At 43.6% G+C, this 20,236-nt stretch overlaps 1 protein-coding gene across 4 annotated transcripts in view; it reads left to right on the top strand.

Moving 5' to 3' along the window:
* Positions 1-19,856, top strand: part of GPR141 (G protein-coupled receptor 141) — a 49,913-nt gene extending 30,057 nt beyond the window's left edge. For 3 of the 4 annotated variants that reach the window (XM_072153295.1, XM_072153296.1, XM_072153297.1), the window contains exon 3: positions 14,401-19,856. In XM_072153295.1, coding sequence (XP_072009396.1) covers positions 14,420-15,343 — 924 coding nt within the window. In that variant the 5' untranslated portion in view covers positions 14,401-14,419 and the 3' untranslated portion in view covers positions 15,344-19,856. Of the gene's footprint in view, positions 1-10,538; positions 10,622-14,400 lie in introns of those variants that run through there. The other variant, XM_072153298.1, reaches the window with a different exon arrangement.
* Positions 19,857-20,236: the final 380 nt, after the last annotated feature.

Genomic DNA, 20,236 nt, shown 5'->3' with positions numbered 1-20,236 from the left:
CCGACGGGACTTAAGGCCAGGTGAGTGTGTGAGTGTGCTGTGTGAGTGTAGTGTGTGCTGTGTGAGTGTAGTGTGTGCTGTGTGAGTGTAGTGTTGTGTGTGTAGTGAGTAGTGAGTGTAGTGTGTAGTGAGTGTAGTGTGCGCTGTGTGAGTGTAGTGTGCGCTGTGTGAGTGTAGTGTGCGCTGTGTGAGTGTAGTGTGCGCTGTGTGAGTGTAGTGTGCGCTGTGTGAGTGTAGTGTGCGCTGTGTGAGTGTAGTGTAGTGTTGTGTGTGCTGTGTAGTGTTGTGTGTGTGCTGTGTAGTGTAGTGTTGTGTGTGCGCTGTGTGAGTGTAGTGTTGTGTGCGCGCTGTGTGAGTGTAGTGTTGTGTGTGCGCTGTGTGAGTGTAGTGTGTGCTGTGTGAGTGTAGTGTGTGCTGTGTGAGTGTAGTGTAGTGTTGTGTGTGTGCTGTGTGAGTGTAGTGTTGTGTGTGTGCTGTGTGAGTGTAGTGTTGTGTGTGCGCTGTGTGAGTGTAGTGTTGTGTGTGCGCTGTGTGAGTGTAGTGTTGTGTGTGCGCTGTGTGAGTGTAGTGTTGTGTGTGCGCTGTGTGAGTGTAGTGTTGTGTGTGCGCTGTGTGAGTGTAGTGTTGTGTGTGCGCTGTGTGAGTGTAGTGTGTGCTGTGTGAGTGTAGTGTAGTGTTGTGTGTGCGCTGTGTGAGTGTAGTGTTGTGTGTGCGCTGTGTGAGTGTAGTGTTGTGTGTGTGCTGTGTGAGTGTAGTGTTGTGTGTGTGCTGTGTGAGTGTAGTGTTGTGTGTGCGCTGTGTGAGTGTAGTGTGCGCTGTGTGAGTGTAGTGTGCGCTGTGTGAGTGTAGTGTGCGCTGTGTGAGTGTAGTGTGCGCTGTGTGAGTGTAGTGTGCGCTGTGTGTGTGCTGTGTGTGCGCTGTGTGAGTTTAGTGTGCGCTGTGTGAGTGTAGTGTGTGCTGTGTGAGTGTAGTGTGCGCTGTGTGAGTGTAGTGTGCGCTGTGTGAGTGTAGTGTTGTGTGAGTGTAGTGTTGTGTGTGTGCTGTGTAGTGTTGTGTGTGTGCTGTGTGAGTGTAGTGTGTGCTGTGTGAGTGTAGTGTGTGCTGTGTGAGTGTAGTGTGTGCTGTGTGTGTAGTTTAGTGCTGTGTGTGTGCTGTGTGAGTGTAGTGTTGTGTGTGCGCTGTGTGAGTGTCGTGTCGTGTGCGCTGTGCGAGTGTCGTGTCGTGTGCGCTGTGCGAGTGTCGTGTCGTGTGCGCTGTGCGAGTGTCGTGTCGTGTGCGCTGTGCGAGTGTCGTGTCGTGTGCGCTGTGTGAGTGTCGTGTGCGCTGTGTGAGTGTCGTGTGCGCTGTGTGAGTGTCGTGTGCGCTGTGTGAGTGTAGTGTGCGCTGTGTGAGTGTAGTGTGCGCTGTGTGAGTGTAGTGTGCGCTGTGTGAGTGTAGTGTGCGCTGTGTGAGTGTAGTGTGCGCTGTGTGAGTGTAGTGTGCGCTGTGTGAGTGTAGTGTGCGCTGTGTGAGTGTAGTGTGCGCTGTGTGAGTGTAGTGTGCGCTGTGTGAGTGTAGTGTGCGCTGTGTGTGTGCTGTGTGTGTGCTGTGTGTGTGCTGTGTGTGTGCTGTGTGAGTGTAGTGTGCGCTGTGTGAGTGTAGTGTGCGCTGTGTGAGTGTAGTGTGCGCTGTGTGAGTGTAGTGTGCGCTGTGTGTGTGCTGTGTGTGTGCTGTGTGTGCGCTGTGTGTGTGCTGTGTGTGTGCTGTGTGTGCGCTGTGTGAGTGTAGTGTGCGCTGTGTGAGTGTAGTGTGCGCTGTGTGAGTGTAGTGTGCGCTTTGTGAGTGTAGTGTGCGCTGTGTGAGTGTAGTGTTGTGTGAGTGTAGTGTAGTGTTGTGTGAGTGCTGTGTAGTGTTGTGTGTGTGCTGTGTGAGTGTAGTGTGTGCTGTGTGAGTGTAGTGTGTGCGTGTCGTGTCGTGTGCGCTGTGTGAGTGTCGTGTAGTGTGCGCTGTGTGAGTGTCGTGTGCGCTGTGTGAGTGTCGTGTCGTGTGCGCTGTGTGAGTGTCGTGTCGTGTGCGCTGTGTGAGTGTCGTGTCGTGTGCGCTGTGCGAGTGTCGTTTTGTGTACGCTGTGTATTACCGAAATCTTCATACTCCTCCTCGGGTAAAAATACTCCTCAAAAATGGTGAGAGGAGTATTTTTACCCTTCTGGAAAAATGTTAGTGCGACCTCTGCATCCTGATTATCACCACTACATAATGACTGGATAATACTGCAATACTACATAATAACCTACACACGCAGACCAGTATCTACCAGCACATAGTAACCATATAGTAGTAGTATCCCTCACACCACAACTGACCACACTGTGCCCCCACATATATAATATATACCCCTCACACCACATCTGACCACACTGTGCCCCCACATATATCATATATACCGCTCACACCACAACTGATCACACTGTGCCCCACATATATCATATATACCCTCACACCATAACTGACCACACTGTGCCCCCACATATATCATATATACCCCTCACACCACAACTGACCACACTGTGCCCCCCACATATATCATATATACCCCTCACACCACAACTGACCACACTGTACCCCACATATATCATATATACCGCTCACACCACAACTGATCACACTGTGCCCCCACATATATCATATATACCCCTCACACCATAACTGACCACACTGTGCCCCCACATAAATCATATATACCCCTCACACCACAACTGACCACACTGTGCCCCCACATATATCATATATACCCCTCACACCACAACTGACCACACTGTGCCCCCACATATATCATATATACCCCTCACACCACAACTGACCACACTGTGCCCCCACATATATCATATATACCCCTCACACCACAACTGAGCGCACTGTGACCCCACATATATCATATATACCGCTCACACCACAACTGACCACACTGTACCCCCACATATCATATATACCGCTCACACCACAACTGCCCACACTGTGCCCCCACATATATCATATATACCCCTCACACCCACTCCAAAATATCTAATGTAAGGTGAAACAAGTAGTCTTCTTTATTCCATGTTTAAGCAAGAGTACAATAAAGTAGAGCGATGTTTTGGCTCACAGGGAGCCTTTATCAAGCTTGATAAATAAGAAAACGCTGAAAACCATAACAATAACTGATGACAATAACCCCACACCACAATGCTGGCTCACTATAGACACTAGGAATAAAACAGGACATGTACAGTACAAGCTCAGAGATGTCTCACACTAGAAGGTTAGTCAGTGAATACATTACCGGTACTGCAGAAGTGGCGTCTAGTACCTCACAGGTGACTTCTACTTCTTCTACTTCAGGGCCAGAATCGACGTAACCTATGGCTGAAGAATCTTCCACCAGATGTCTTTTGCAGCGCATACCCCACACTGTTCACCTAAAAATACCACAGTTACTCACAGTATAATGTCACCTGGATAACAGAAATATGCCCCTCCCCAAATATACCCCACAATAAAACCTCTGTGTTCCCTGCATATATTACTATACTACAGACCCTGAGTAATACTGTACCCCTAATTATATGTCACCCCCCAATTACACAATATATGGTTCCCCCATGACTTCATTTATATATTGCCCCCTTTAATGAATTAATTTACCGATTTATGGCCCTTTCTAATATACTGGGGCGCCACATGAATTTTAGAGACTGGACCCTCTAATTTAATTATTTAATATACTGCCCCCCCTATTTAGTTATTTAATATACTGCCCCCTCACCCCACCCTGTGAACTATTTTACATACTGGGCCTCACCCCCAATAAATTTCATACACTGGCTTCCTCTAAACTATTTTATATTCTGCCCCCTCCATTAATTATGCAGTATACTGGGCCCCCAAATGAATTTTGTACACTTTACTCTTTGGTTCAGTAAGATCACAGGGAAACTAAATTTATACAGGTTTTATTGAATTTTAATACATCTTAAAAAATTAAAACCTCATCACGAGTATAAGCCAAGTTTTTCAGCATAAAAAATGTGCTAAAACCTCAAACTCAGCTTATACTCGAGTCAATAAAAAAAAAGAAAGTCAAAACCCACCTTTCCTGCGGCAGGTCTGTAGACGCTGCTGACGGAACAAGAGAAGCACAGGAAAGGTGCGTTTTGACTTTCTTTTTTTGAGTGCTACAAGGGGCAGGAGCTGGCTATATTCGGGGGCAGGAGGAAGGATATATACGGGGGCAGGAGGAAGGATATATACGGGGGCAGGAGGAAGGATATATACGGGGGCAGGAGGAAGGATATATACGGGGGCAAGAGGAAGGATATATACGGGGGCAAGAGGAAGGATATATACGGGGGCAGGAGGAAGGCTATATACGGGGGCAGGAGGAAGGCTATATACGGGGGCAGGAGCTGGCTATATACGGGGGCAGGAGCTGGCTATATACGGGGGCAGGAGGAAGGCTATATAGGGGCAGGAGCTGGCTATATACGGGGCAGGAGCTGGCTATATATGGGGCAGGAGCTGGCTATATACTGGGGCAGGAGGAAGGCTTTATAGGGGCAGGAGCTGGCTATATAAGGGCAGGAGGAAGGCTAAACGGGGGAAGGATCTGGTTATATGTACGGGCAGGAGGAAGGCTATACAAGGGCAGGATCTGGTTATATATACAGGGCAGGAGGAAGGCTATACAAGGGCAGGATCTGGTTATATATACAGGGCAGGAGGAAGGCTATACAATGGCAGGAGCTGACTATATACGGAGGCAGGGGCAGGTGCTGGGTATATATGGGGGCTGGCTGGCTGTATACGGGGCAGGAGGAAGGCTATATCAGGTTCAGTTGCTGGCTATATAAGGGTTGGCTTATACTTGAGTGTATAAGGTACTGAGATGTACTGAGAGGAGTCATGAGCTGACGTTTTCATTGCTACCATTTTGAGGGCTGTGCGACATTTTGATCAGTTTTTATTACATTTTTTATGTGATGTAAAATTTTGTAAAAGTTGCGTTTCGGATATTTGGGCGCTATTTTCAGTAATGTGGTTCAACACCAGCAATAACCGTTTTTATATTTTGATAGATCAGATATTTTGAGATGCGCAATCCCTAATGTGTTTGTGATTTTTACTGTTTATTAAATTTAATATCAGTTCTAGGGAAGGGGGGGATTTATTTTTTATACTTTTTTTTTACTACTTTTTAGAGTACTTTAACCCTAGATGGTGTTATCATTCCTACCATATACTACTGTATATGTATTGCAGTTTATGGCATTTTTATAAAGTATTCATTACAATGAGCCACTGGTACATTGTAACGAAACTGCAGATGCCATGCGATGAAGACCCAAGGCTATTATGGCAACCGATGATAGGAATAAAGATGGTGGCGCCGCACCTCTGTGCCATACATGTAAACCTCAGAGCGTGAGGGAGTTAATATTCTACCCCCCCCCCCCACACACACAATTAACTATTTAATATGCTGCCCCTCCCAGAATTAACTACTTAATGCCCCCATAATAAACTATTTAATATGCTGCCCCCCATAATAAAATATTTTATATGCTGGCCCCCCCACAATTAACTATTTTTTATGCCCCCCCCCCACAATTAACTATTTTATATGCTGCCCCCCCCCACCATTAACTATTTTATATGCTGCCCCCCACCATTAATTATTTAATATGCTGCCCCCCACCATTAATTATTTAATATGCTGCCCACCCACCATTAACTATTTAATATGCTGCCCCCCCACCATTAACTATTTAATATGCTGCCCCCCCACCATTAACTATTTAATATGCTGCCCCCCCACCATTAACTATTTAATATGCTGCCCCCCCATAATAAACTATTTAATATGCTGCCCCCCACACACACAATTAACTATTTAATGTGCTGCCCACGACAAATTAATTATTTTAGATATTTCTGCCCCCACCATCTTTTAATACTGTTTGATAAAAAAAAAAAAACATTTTACTCACCTCAGGTCCCGTGTCTTGCTTCTTCTTGCCGCGTCCGGGAAGGAAGGGGTGCGCGGCCGCGTGGTGACGTGCATCCCAGTTCATGGAGTGATGTGCGCCGGGGTTGTCTTCCGGCCACATCGCTCCAGTAATAGTGCTCGAGCGGCCGGAAATGGCCGCATCGAGCACTATATAGTGACGGGCAGGAGCTTCCGGTCCGGACGGACGGAGGCCCCTGCCCGACTGCCGATGGTCGAGGCCTGCCGGGGGCCACAGCAGGAGCCGGATCATTGGAGCGCCAGCCCGGGGGCCCCCAATCAATAAATTTGCATCCGGGGGCCCGGCGCTGGCGCTCCAAGAGCGCCAATGATGATCCGGCTCTGGCCATATATACGTCAGATGTATATATATTAAAAATGAAATGCTCTGCAGATAAACTATGATATTATAATATAATTATATCTGATTACACACCGTTTACTGTCTTCTTCATTACAACTTCCTTACAGTCTCTATAGCGCCCCCTGTCGTCTGGGATCTCTTCTCCATCCGGCAGAGAACTTTGTAATTCCTCCAGCTGTGATGAATTTGCCCCTAGTTGTCTTCAGCTCTTGGCAGCACATCTGTGCCCTTAAAGATACCACAATAACTTATAGTATAATGGCAGCTGGATATATATACACAGCACCTACTTACTAAAGCTATATATGGCACCCCCATTTATGAACAGTACCCCTGCTGTATAGGCCACTCGCTATACACTGCCATTTTCCATATGTAAATTACACCCCCCTGTCCTTTATACACTGTCTGTATACATGAACTACACGCCTCATCCTCTATACAAGAATTACACTCCCCGTCCTCTCTACATGAACTAAACCCCCCTGTCCTCTATACAGTGCCTCTATATATGAATTATACACCCCATCCTCTATGCAGTGCACCTATACATAAATTACACCACCTGTTCCCTCTACACTTCCTCTATATATGACACGCTCGTCCCTTATACAATGGCTCCTCTCTATATAAATTACACCCTAAATTGCATACACAACCTTCCCCCTAAACAGTGCCTCCTATATATATATAAATTACCCCCCCTCTGTCCCGTATACAGTGCCTCTTCTTTATATAAATACGACCCATAGTTACAAACAGACCTCTGGATATTGGTAATTTCTTGTACTTTAGTCATAGTCTACTATAAACAGCTGAAACAGTTATCAAAGGTCTCTGTAATGAAGCTTTAGTGTTAATATTGATTCTTATGACAACCCAACATTTTTAAAATCCAATTGTCACAGAGACCAAAAAACTTCTGGCTGGGATTACAATGATAAAATATACAGTTCCAACTTACATACAAACTCAATTTAAGAACAAACCTGCAGACCCTATCTTGTATGTAACCCGGGGACTGCCTGTATATATAAATACCCCCCTCTCCCTCCACTATACATTTGCTCATTAATATATATGAATTATCTTCTGTCTTCTTTGATGAGCCCCACTGTAAAATAATAAAAGTCCACTCACCTTTCCAGACGATCCCCCGTAGGCAGCGCTGACACCTGGATGATCTGTGGCTCCTCTCCTGCTACAGTGTGGAGACACAGAGGCGCGATCTATGAGTCATAGATCGGCCGTCTGTGGAGGACAGAAGGTGCAGGCAGAGGTCACTCTACCTGCACTTCTGTCACTCTATGGTGCCAGTGCCTTAAAGGCACAGGCACCATTTAGTGTGCGTGTCAGTATCGGGCTGCTAATAGCGTTTAGCAACCCGATACTTAGTAGCTGATGCCTGCGGGGGCCCCTGTAGCCTGTTCTTGTGTGCAGCGCCGGATCTACAGCGCCAGATGCCGGGGCCCCGTAGAAAGAGGAGCACCCATGTAGATCCGGCTCTGATTGCAGTATGTGTACATATATATATATATATATATATATAAAACAGAAACTGGCAGCACTCCATTAGTGTGAAAAAAGGGCGTTTATTCCATCCTATGTAACGTTTCAGCTGTATCCCAGCCTTTCTCAAGCATCATGTGCAGTGTTACAACCAAAAATATAAAGGCATAATGTAGTGACATCATCAGAGAGTCATTAGCATATTAGTGCAACAATGTAGAGAATCAATCAAAGAAGTATATATATACAAATATAGAAGAGCATAAAAATCACGTCATCACAGTTGTGTATATAGCAAATCACATTAACAGTGGCAGAACAGTGCATAACCATGTATACATTCAAATTGGATGTATACATGGTTATGCACTGTTCTATATTTGCTATATACACAACGTGATTTTTATGCTCTTGTATATTTGTATATACCGTATATTCCGGCGTATAAGACGACTTTTGAAGACAGAAAAATCTTCTGTCTTCTCTGGGGTCGTCTTATTCGCCGGTAATCCCGACCGCCCGCCGTGTATTCACGGCGGCGGTCGGGTCCCGGTGCATGGAGAGGGCTCACGCGCTGAGCCCTCTCCATAGCCGGTAAGTCTTTGCTGCATATTGCAGCAAAGGCTTGCCGGTAACACCCGCGATCGGTGCTAGCACCGATAACGGGTGTTTTCCCCGCGATGGCTGCCGGCAAATCTGCCAGCAGCCTCAAAGAGATAGCGGCGCATGGGCGCCGCCATCTTACCTGGGATCGCCGCTCCCCGTGACGTCATCGGGGGCGGCGATCCGTCTCCATGGTAGCCTCACATTAGGTATCGACGCGTCCGAAAATGCCCGATCTATCAAAATATGTTAACGGTTTTTCAATGCGTTTAACCCCGTAACGGAAAATAGCGCCCAAAGTCAAAAATGGCACTTTTTTGCCATTTTGAAAAATATAAAAAAATCTATAAAAAGTGATCAAAAAGTCGTACAGTCCTAAAAATGATATCATTGAAAATATTATCAAATTTTGCAAAAAATGACACCACCCACAGCTCCGTACACCAAAGTATAAAAAAGTTATTAGCGCCAGAAGTTGGCAAAATCAAAAAAATAATTTTTGTACAGGAGGTTTTCATTTTTGTAAATGTATGAAAACATTATAAAACCTTTATAAATTTGGTATCCACGTAATCGTACCAACCCAAAGAATAAAGTAGACATGTCATTTGGGGCGCTCAGTGAAAGACGTAATATCCAAGCCCACAAGAAAATGGCGCAAATGCGTTTTTTCACCATTTTCATTGCATTTGGAATTTTTCCCGCTTCATGGCATGGAATATTTAATAAAATACAAATTTAAGGTACAGTATGGTAACATTTACAGTAAAATGGACGATGGTAATGTTGTTGTTGTATGCCTTATGTTTATGAGCGACAGTTTTCCTGCTATATACCTGCATGTCATAAGAATTTAAATTAAAAAAGGACCATGTTAAATTCAAATCTGTTTTTTTTTTAATTTTTACCGGTGTTTTGTATGCGTTGGAAAAGGGGTAGTCTTATACGGCGAATATATCTTAAACTCTATATTTTAAACAGGAAAGTAGGGGGATCGTCTTATACACCAGGTCGTCTTATACGCCGGAATATACGGTATATACTTCTTTGATTGATTCTCTACATTGTTGCACTAATATGCTAATGACTCACTGATGATGTCACTACATTGTGCCTTTATATGTTTGGTTGTAACACTGCACATGATGCTTGAGTAAGGCTGGGATACAGCTGAAACGTTGCATAGGATGGAATAAACACCCTTTTTTTCACACTAACGGAGTGCTGCCAGTTTCTGTTTTCTACATTTGGACTCGATTGGTAAGAGTACTAGGATAGCACCCACAACTCAAATTTTTTGACTTTGGATAGACTGTGCTGCTCTTTTTTCGTTTTATATATATATATATATATATATATATATATATATATATATATATATATATATATATACACACACACAAACACATGCACACAGTGAAACCCCTCCAGAAGAACACCTTTCTGAGAGAACCCCTTCCTGAAAGATTGTTTTTTTTTATTTTGTTGCCATTTTACTCTGTGGAAGCTCTCTACTATCTCCAGACACCCATTTCCTGTACAAAGTAGTGATGTGTTGTTCGCGAACAACCGTAGCTGGCTCGTGTCAGTGAACCAATGGCTCACTTGACCCTGCCCCTAACTGGCTCAAAACGCTCCCTTTAACGCGATACAATCAGGTTAAAAGTGGAGTGGTGTGACTGACTGGCCTGCGGCTCCCTATTATATATTTAATAGGGAGCCGTTCCGGAACCAGAGGAGATGGCTCTTCTTAGTGAGCAGAGCCAAATGATCCAGCTCACTAAGAAGAGCCGGAATTCCCATCACTAGTACAAAGAGATCTGTTCATAGAGGTTGCCTAAATACACTGTGCTGTGTGTGCAGGATCTTATGCCAGTCATTAGAACTGATGGAGAGCCCGAGCTCTTTATTTGTGTATAAACACAAACAGTTCTGCTACATCCCATTCCTAGTATGTAATTGGATGACCTGAAACATGTGATCAGTCACATGTTTATGACATAACTGCAGGTTCTGGAGCTTTTTATATGCTGCTGGGACTGATGTTCCACTGCACCCAGCAGCTACTAATCATGTATAGAGTTCTAAATGTCTTTGGATCCGTGGTAGAGGTTGCCCAAGTGGTAAGCACCTACAATTTAATGATCCATTTAAATCATTGTGAGATCATCTATTCCACTAATGTGAGTGACTACATTAGATAATGTGCAGAAATGTCAGATCTCTGAATGGGCTATTGTTTCAGTGTTCTGAGCTTGTAAAATACATCCAGGGCTACTATACTTGAGTCTTTGTTGACAGCTGTAATGACCCACTGGACAGGGCATTATGAATTAATTTAAGGAAATTTACCGTTTGAGTTGATGCATTATGAAGCAAACATACCTTGTGAATGCTGTAGCTACACTGATGCAGAATCATATCATGTTTTATCCCTGTGCTGAGTGGTTTTGCTGAAAAAACAATTATGACATTCAGGACCTTGGGAAGGCTGGATTGCATGCTTCTTGCAGTACATAAACACATTACACCAGCTGTCTTCACTGTTCCAGACAGGATTTATCACTTGAGTCAGTTGAGTCAAGCAAAGGAGCGAAAAAGACTCATTATCCAGAATTTTATAATTGTTTTTTCAGCAAAGCCACTCAGCTCAGGGATTAAACAAGATATGTTTCTGCATCAATGTAGCTCCAGCATTTTCAATGGCAGATCTTCTTTAAAGAGAACCTACCACCACGAATCTACCTATAAAGGTAGATCGGGTGGTAGGTGGATGTAAGGGACATGAGGATAGCTCTTTTTAGAGCTAATCCTCACGTCCCCGCTAACTTTATGTAGACTTTATTCCCCTAATATGTAGATTTCGTTATGCGGCTACTGGGGCGTGGAGTAGCCGGCACGAGGCTACACAGCGCGGCTACTCCACGCCCCAGTAGCCACATTACTCCTCCTACCCGGTTGCGTGCGGCGCGCAGCTCCTCGTAGCTGCGCGCCCTCGTCCGTCATGATGGCGTTCTGCGCATGCGCAGAACGCCGGCCGACGGCTGAGCAGTCCCAGCTCCGAGGCCGGAGCTACTGCGCATGCGCAGTAGCCGGCTTGTCGGACGAGGGCGCGCAGCTACGAGGAGCTGCGCGCCGCAAGCAACCGGGTAGGAGGAGTAATGTGGCTACTGGGGCGTGGAGTAGCCGCGCTGTGTAGCCTCGTGCCGGCTACTCCACGCCCCAGTAGCCGCATAACGAAATCTACATATTAGGGGAATAAAGTGTACCTAAAGTTAGCGGGGACGTGAGGATTAGCTCTAAAAAGAGCTATCCTCACGTCCCTTACATCCACCTACCACCCGATCTACCTTTATAGGTAGATTCGTGGTGGTAGGTTCCCTTTAAGCTCTGGTTAGCTCCCTGTCTGGTAATCAGAGTCTGCACAGCTCTGGGCAGCATATCAGGATAATCTAGCTGTCACTGAGGGATGCATTCCTTAGTCTATGCCACCATCTAATGGTTATTTATGGTATTGCAGCTGAAATGTTATCTGCCTGTAAAAGTAGGGTAACTGGCTGAAGTTGTCTCTCCTTAGAGGGCTTTCCCTCTATCAGACCAGTGGCTCTGTGAGCATCCCACCACAGACCTTGCACCAAATTGCTACCCAAGCAGCTTAAGTTAATTTCTCCAACCCAAAGCTATAGTGCTGGAGAATAGCTGGACTAGGGTTTTGAGCTATACTGAAAAACAACCATTAGAAACCTCATGGACTCCAGCAGGAATGACCTTCTACCTCAGCCTGTTACCCATTGCTGTTTTGGAAGTTTGTTGAATAAAGAAACTGAGTTATAAGTTTCATCAACCCTGTTTCCACATGTGATGCCTTGCTGCCGCTAACATCACCTGCCCCTCTCTCACCATCTCATCTGGCTGGGGATCCTGCACTACACGTTACTTAGGGAGTGCCCTAGTGTAAGCTTCCATCATATTGAGGCCTACCCCTCTTCTTGCATCTCCTCACTGGCCCTGCCCAGCATGGAAGAGGCCTGCTCACCTGGACCAAGCTACGCAAGACAAAACTACTGCTAGACCGCATGTCAAACCAGCTACTTCCTGTACCAGGGCAACACAGCTGCCCCCACACCTAAGATCAATCCCCAGATTGTTGCACAGCTTGTTCTGCAGAGTTTAGTTCCCTTGGTTGTTCTGGGGAGAGTGTTCTGTGGAGAACTGGTTGGTTTCGCCTTGGAGCCTAGTGTGTGTAGCTGGTGCAGCATCCAGGAACTCCACATATAACATCCAAATAGAAAAAAGTAGTGGTATAAGAAAAATAGAAAATCTTTATTGATACAGTGCAATGATTTGTCCATTTATCTTTAAAGGGAACCTGTCACCAGGGACCTCATTTTACTAAAGACAGATTGCAGTGCAAAAATGCCTCTCGGCCTTTTCTAAGCATCTGCATTACAATATAATTGTGTGTTATAACTTACTCTTTCATCCTGACAAAATTCTGGGGTAGTCACAGGGGCTGGACTTTGATTTGCATGCATTTTAAAAAATAACAACATGTGACCTGTTTGAGCTCCATGTTTGTGCTCCTGTACAGCTTGTCCATCCCCAATGATTTCAGGTTGACCAGGCTGTAACCTCTGAGGAGCAGGAGGTGGAGCTGTACAGGAGCACACAGGTGGGGGCCAAGCTCTGAGGAGTGCATAACAGACAAGTTACATGTTTTTTGAAATGCATCCAAACCAAAGTCCAGCCCCTGTGACTACCCCAGGATATTGTCATGGAGCAAGGTAAGTTATAACACACAATTATATTGTAATGCAAATGCATAGAAAAGGCAGAAAGGCATATTTGCACTGCTGGTGTAATGGGCTTCTGCAACCTGTCTTTAGTTAAAAATGAGGTCCCTGGTGACAGGTTCCCTTTAAAAATACAATTTGGTCCCTCCACGTATTCCCTATTTCTCCATGTTTAGATCATGGATCATATTCAGGCTGATACTATACAATAATGTTTGTACAATCTATCCCTTTTGCTGTAGTAGTTATGTATCCATATGTTATCTTTAGTTTTGTGTGGTAAGTATACTATGCCTTTATATGTGCACAGTTTGCTTCTTGTAAGCATTATGAAGTATGCCGAAACATGTTTGATTTGGTTACTATGACAAAGCCACCCCCGCTAGGCATTCATATCCAGCCGACTGGGGTTACTTACATCAGAGGCTTGAGAAAGCGCACACATGTGCGAAACGGCCTGTTGCCTGTCGTGGTTGGCATCTTCCTTGCTTCACCACAATGTATCAATAAAGATTTTCTATTTTTCCTTATTGGTGAGTGCCATTACCTTTTTTTATATTGACTGTCTTGCATTGGAGATTCTTGTGTTGTTGTCTGGCTGTGCCCCTCCATTATTTCTCCTCATGATGTATTGATGAACTCTACACATACCTGCTTCTCTCTTTACTCAGCTGGTTATGCTGGTCTCCTTGCAGTACTAATTTATCTTTTAGGTGTTGCTGTGTACTATGACCCTTGCTTTGTTGTTTGACTACTCTTTGCCTTATAATTCTGAACCTTACTGCCATCTTGGTTTTGACGTGGTTATTCATGGTTTGCTTGTATCTGTCTATCTGTCTGTCAGTTTTTTTGTCATATGTCCTGAGCCCGTACTCAGAGTAGGGAACGTAGACGAGTTGCTTGTGTGTGGGTTAGTGCAGGTCCTGGCAAGTAGGTAGGAACAGAGTTTGTGGGCGAGTTCAAGGTTTACCTTGACACCTAAGTAACAGATACTCTTTATGATGTCCATATATTTTATAGGGCTATATGTAAAATTGTGGGCCATGGATTATACCATGTAATATTTTTAAATGTTCTGTTTTACTGATTTTATTCAGTTTTTCTCCCAGACAAGAATACGATGATAAAATGGATCCAGTGAATGAAACCACAGCCAATCATACAACCTGTTATATACAACCTGAAGTTGCAAATGGCATCCTAATTGCTCTCTACATTACAGCTATTTTTGGTGGAACAGTTGGAATCTTCATCATGGTTTTTCTGTTATGTAGAACTAACACTCGTTCTTTAACCATAACTGCAATTGTCAACCTACTGGTAGTCCATGGTGTTTTTATTGTCACAGTTCCCTTTCGGATTTTCTATTACATCTGGGGAGAATGGATATTTAGTTTTGCATTTTGTAGGTTTGTAAGCTCCATGATACATATCCACATGTATCTTTCCTTTATTTTTTATGTGGCTTTGCTTAGCATCAGATACATCAGCTTTTTCAAACAAAAAGACAAAATTGAGTTCTACAGGAAGATGCATTCTGTGGTGGCCAGTGCTGCTGTATGGATAGTTATTTTGCTTGTAGTTTTACCAGTCTTCTTCCTCCAGTATGGTAAGAAAACAGAAGAATACAAAGCTAACCAGTGTTTCTCATTCCAAATGGAAATTATGAGACCTTTTGTTATTGTCTTGAACTACACTGCAATTACAGTAATATTACTTGTCGTGTGTATTCTTTTGGTTGTGCAAACCTTTATCATTGTAAAGATCTTAAAGAAGTTGAAGCATGCAGCTTTAGATCATCAGGAATTCTGGGTCCAGCTGAAGAGTTTATTTTTCATTTTGATCATGATCATTTGCTTCTTTCCTCATCACATTTTCCGGATCTACTACATACATCACATCAATGACTGCTTCTACTACAATGAAATTTTCCTGGCTCTAACAGCCCTTAGTTGTTTGGATCTCCTATCATTTGCAGTACAGACTTATTTTCAGAAAGTGTTTAAACATATCACATGTTCCTTAAGATGTCCTTGTCGCTCTCTTTGTTGATGTTACATTCTTTTTAATAAATGATGGTATGTCACTTTGACCAATTACTGTTTTTGTTATCTTGATAACAAGGACAGTTTCCTGTAGATACACTCACCGGCCACTTTATTAGGTACACCATGCTAGTAACGGGTTTTGCCTTCAGAACTGCCTCAATTCTTCGTGGCATAGATTCAACAAGGTGCTGGAAGCATTCCTCAGAGATTTTGGTCCATATTGACATGATGGCATCACACAGTTGCCGCAGATTTGTCGGCTGCACATCCATGATGCCAATCTCCCGTTCCACCACATCCCAAAGATGCTCTATTGGATTGCGATCTGGTGACTGTGGAGGCCATTTAGGTACAGTGAACTCATTGTCATGTTCAAGAAACCAGTCTGAGATGATTCCAGCTTTATGACATGGCGCATTATCCCGCTGAAAGTAGCCATCCTGTTGGGTACATTGTGGTCATAAAGGGATGGACATGGTCAGCAACAATACTCAGGTAGGCTGTGGCGTTGCAACGATGCTCAATTGGTACCAAGGGACCCAAAGAGTGCCAAGAAAATATTCCCCACACCATGACACCACCAGCCTGAACCGTTGATACAAGGCAGGATGGATCCATGCTTTCATGTTGTTGACGCCAAATTCTGACCCTACCATCCGAATGTCGCAGCAGAAATCGAGACTCATCAGACCAGGCAACGTTTTTCCAATCTTTTACTGTCCAATTTCGATGAGCTTGTGCAAATTGTAGCCTCAGTTTCCTGTTCTTAGCTGAAAGGAGTGGCACCCGGTGTGGTCTTCTGCTGCTGTAGCCCATCTGCCTCAAAGTTTGACGTACTGTGCGTTCAGAGATGCTCTTCTGCCTACCTTGGTTGTAACGGGTGTCGATTTGAGTCACTGTTGCCTTTCTATCAGCTCGAACCAGTCTGCCCATTCTCCTCTGACCTCTGGCATCAACAAGGCATTTCCGCTCACAGAAAATCCCAGTAGATCAGCAGTTTATGAAATACTCAGACCAGCCCTTCTGGCACCAACAACCATGCCACGTTCAAAGGCACTCAAATCACCTTTCTTCCCCATACTGATGCTCGGTTTGAACTGCAGGAGATTGTCTTGACCATGTTTACATGCCTAAATGCACTGAGTTGCCGCTATGTGATTGGCTGATTAGAAATTAAGTGTTAACAAGCAGTTGGACAGGTGTACCTAATAAAGTGGCCGGTGAGTGTATATACTGAAAATACTTAAGATTGTGACATGTATTATTGAAAGAAGATCTACCATCAAAATCAAGCATGATAAACCAGGGACACTTACTTATAGATCCAGACACAGTGGGGGTTATTTATCATATGTCGGTGCTTGTGAGCTGTCGTATGCAATTTACATTAAGGGCCTTCAGCCTCTTGATGTATCCAGTGGGGTCCTGTGCAGCGCAGGGCCTGGAGTAGAAATAAATGGAGCCGGGGATTTTTCAAATGTGAAAATTTGCCAGCTGCAGGGAATGCACAGGCGTGGGAACAGTAAAACCCCACGCCGGCCCACTCCCTGCCAGCCGCGGCCACTAACATAGCAGAGGCCCTGATAAATATCCCCATATGACTGTAATATATATATATTTGTTATTTATGGCCTAGTTCATTCTGAAATCAACTTTTAAAATTATGCAAATGATTCTTGCACAGTATAAAAGCCTGTGAAACTCCAGCACAGAGGGGCACTTTTTTAGCACAAATTTGAAAGTAGATTTTAGAAGAAGAGGCCATGGATAACAAATATAAGATAATTATCACAGTCACAGTGCCTGGATCTATGAGTAATCACCCCTGGTTTAATGGGCTTGATTGTGGATTTCCTTTAAAGGACATCTACCACCAGGATGAAAGACTGTATGCAAATGAGCATGAGCGGCTCCTGGCCCAATTAACATCTAGGAAGGCTGGAGCCCATCAGGCTCATTTGCATACAGTCCTTCATTCTGGTGGTAGTTTCCTTAAGAAACAATTGTGGTTTGTTGTGCATATCAATTAATCACTGGAGGGCCCTCATTTCTTAGTCTTTTTCTTACATGAATCTGCCTCAATATTTTATCAATGTTTAAAAATACTTTATCAATTATGTATAAACACAGAATTTTAGAGTTCTTTTTGTAATGTATTTCATTTTGTATTATAGAGCTATATACAGGAAGTCCCAGGGTTATGTACAAGATAATTGTATCTTCAGACAAAAAAATTGTCCCTGTTTTGTTCTGTCTTTGGAACACGAGTTATCAATAAAACTTCATTACAGACACCTTACAGCTGATCATTGCAGCCAGGGACTATAGGGAAGCATGTAGTAAGCTTCACCAGAGGTCACAGTGGGCAGAGGGGTCTGTTTGTAACTAGGGGTCGTCTGTAAGTTAGGTGACCTTAGGTTGTCGACAGCCTGTACAGTATACATGACATTTCCTTTTCAGGCCCTTACTATCCTAAGCTAACCACAATATGAAGGGGAGATGAGGGCAGCCACAACATGAGAGGGTGATAAGATAGACAACAATATGGGGGGAGATTAGATGAACCTCAATCTGGGGAGGTGAGTGGGGCCACAATATGATGGGGAGGTGAGGGCAGCCCCAACATAATGGCGATGAGGGGTGATGAGTTAGAACTAACTGTGGAAGTCAGAACTTTACCTGATAAAACAACCAGTGTCAAGAAGATCTTGTTCCTTAAATAAAAATGTTAATTTTTCATCAGAAGTGCTCAAGTTTCATTTTCACAGTTGAAATGAGGGCCTTTGGGTGACATTTTTGCTGTCTGGAAGCTGTAACTTCCTGTAATTACACTTGGTGAGTAATGCTGTTAACTGTGAGGTAAACCCATTTCATTTATATTAGATGTATGATGTAAGCAGATTTGATGAGAATGTAGGTGTGCAATCAGCAATGACATCCTGTGTGAACATAACCTTACTTGATTGGAAGGGTCTAACTCTTTTTGTTTCAGTATTTTTAAAATCAAAACACAGTATTACATGGAGATGTCTGTTCAGGCAATCATTGGCTGATTGAGGCTGATACAGGTGAATAAATTAGCATGCACTGCTGGACCTTTTCTACATGTCAGCAGATATCATGAGTTATAGCCAAGCATGTACCCAGACAACTTAAGGAACTGGTCAGAGGCAAACATAAAATGTTCCATTTTTAAATTGAATACCCCATTGCTTTTGACCTGGTAAAACTGTTGTTAAGTTGGAGACCTGGAGAGTTGTGTAACCATACCTTTGTTTGTAGCCGCAAGACTATGAAAAATATATTTATTTCCAGTTCAGTTACAATCCTAGATTATAAATGCATTTTCCACAGTCTTGCTTCCATCAACAACACACTCTAAGCCGGCGGCACATGTGGTGTATTGAACCCATTTTTGGGCCGTTTTAAAGCTGTCCGTTAAAAATGTATCCGTTTTTGACCCGTTTTGATTAAGATAATTGGTAAACCCGGTCAACCCGGATACGTTTTCAAAAAACACATGCGTTTTTTTAACGGACTGCTTAAAACGGCCCAAAAACGGGTTAAAAAAGCCACATGTGCCGCCGGCCTAAGGTAGGATTTTTTACAGGTTCACAAAGGAAATACAGATTGTTTAAGTACTTTCATTATAGAAAGAATAAACAAACCGATCAGATCAGGCAATATAGGAGATATTTTAAAAAACCGGGAAGCTTTCTGGATTTTCCACTTAGAAACACGCTTCCCGTCAGGTCTTAATCTAAAGAAAAAATTAATGTACCACTATTTACATACTCGTTAATATACCTATATCGCTGTCTTTAATTCGACTGTAGCCTTTTTCAAAACATTGTTGCTCTTCTGTTACATTTGCAGACAACCATATATCTTTTATATATACCCTCGGTACATTGGCAATACGTTTGAGAAATTAGCACCTTGGGACCACCATTGTTTGTCTTGCATTTGTTTTTATGTATTATAACTTTGATTTTATCAGTACTTATGTCACATTTACTTACCTTCTGTTTGTTTGTGCATTTACAGACGATGGTTGGATGCGACGTTGCCCCGCGCCGGGCTCTCCAGGGTCCCTCATATTACGGTTATATGCCGGCTTTTGGTTGCCGCACCTACTATTCTCGACCCTCTTCCCGACGTGGGACTGCGTTTCTTCCCAACATCATTTATTACATTTAATTGTTCCAAATTTTTCTGCCTTTATTTCCCCTCCGGATTTATTATATTCTTCAGTAATTTATTGATTATGTTACTTGTTGTACACAATGTATTTGTGCATATGTGAATAGAGACCTACCAGATTTCCACGGAACACATCCCCTACTCATGAATATTCAACTTCAGACGGGAAGTGACGTGTCATCTCGGGGAGGAGTCCCACTCTCCCGGCGGGGTTTTTAAATGTGCTGTGTTTACCATGTTTTTATTATACATCAGTCATGATTAAGAGCGGTCGATCCGCTGGAAACGCATCGACTTAGCAACTCTTCTTTGTATCAGTGATTTACCCAATAAAAGCAGTGTGTATCGGATACTGGCTGGATCGTGAATATTTCTTCCACTTTGAAGCTTGATACCTCAGCAGCGAGGTGGTCCGTGCCGTTTTCCACCACACATGGCATTGTGTTTGGAAGGTGAGCTCTACCCCTTTCCCATAAGGTAGGATCATACAGCTCTCAAGGGCCACTACCTAACACTCTGCTGCTATGCATAGTCAAAACTGCTGACGAAATCCTTTTTATTAATGCCTTAATTTGTCTTTATTAATTAATTTCTCATAGACAAATGAAACATATTGGTATTTAGAAGGCACATGTACCATACATAGGTACCAATGAATAAAGGTGTCATCATGTTTTCACTAGACATTTAGTCC

The sequence above is a fragment of the Engystomops pustulosus genome, chromosome 5, assembly GCF_040894005.1.
Source record: "Engystomops pustulosus chromosome 5, aEngPut4.maternal, whole genome shotgun sequence".
In the NCBI taxonomy this organism is placed as follows: Eukaryota; Metazoa; Chordata; class Amphibia; order Anura; family Leptodactylidae; genus Engystomops; species Engystomops pustulosus.
The sequence above is the reverse complement of the archived record's forward strand: the minus strand, read 5'-3'. Positions and strand labels throughout refer to the sequence as shown.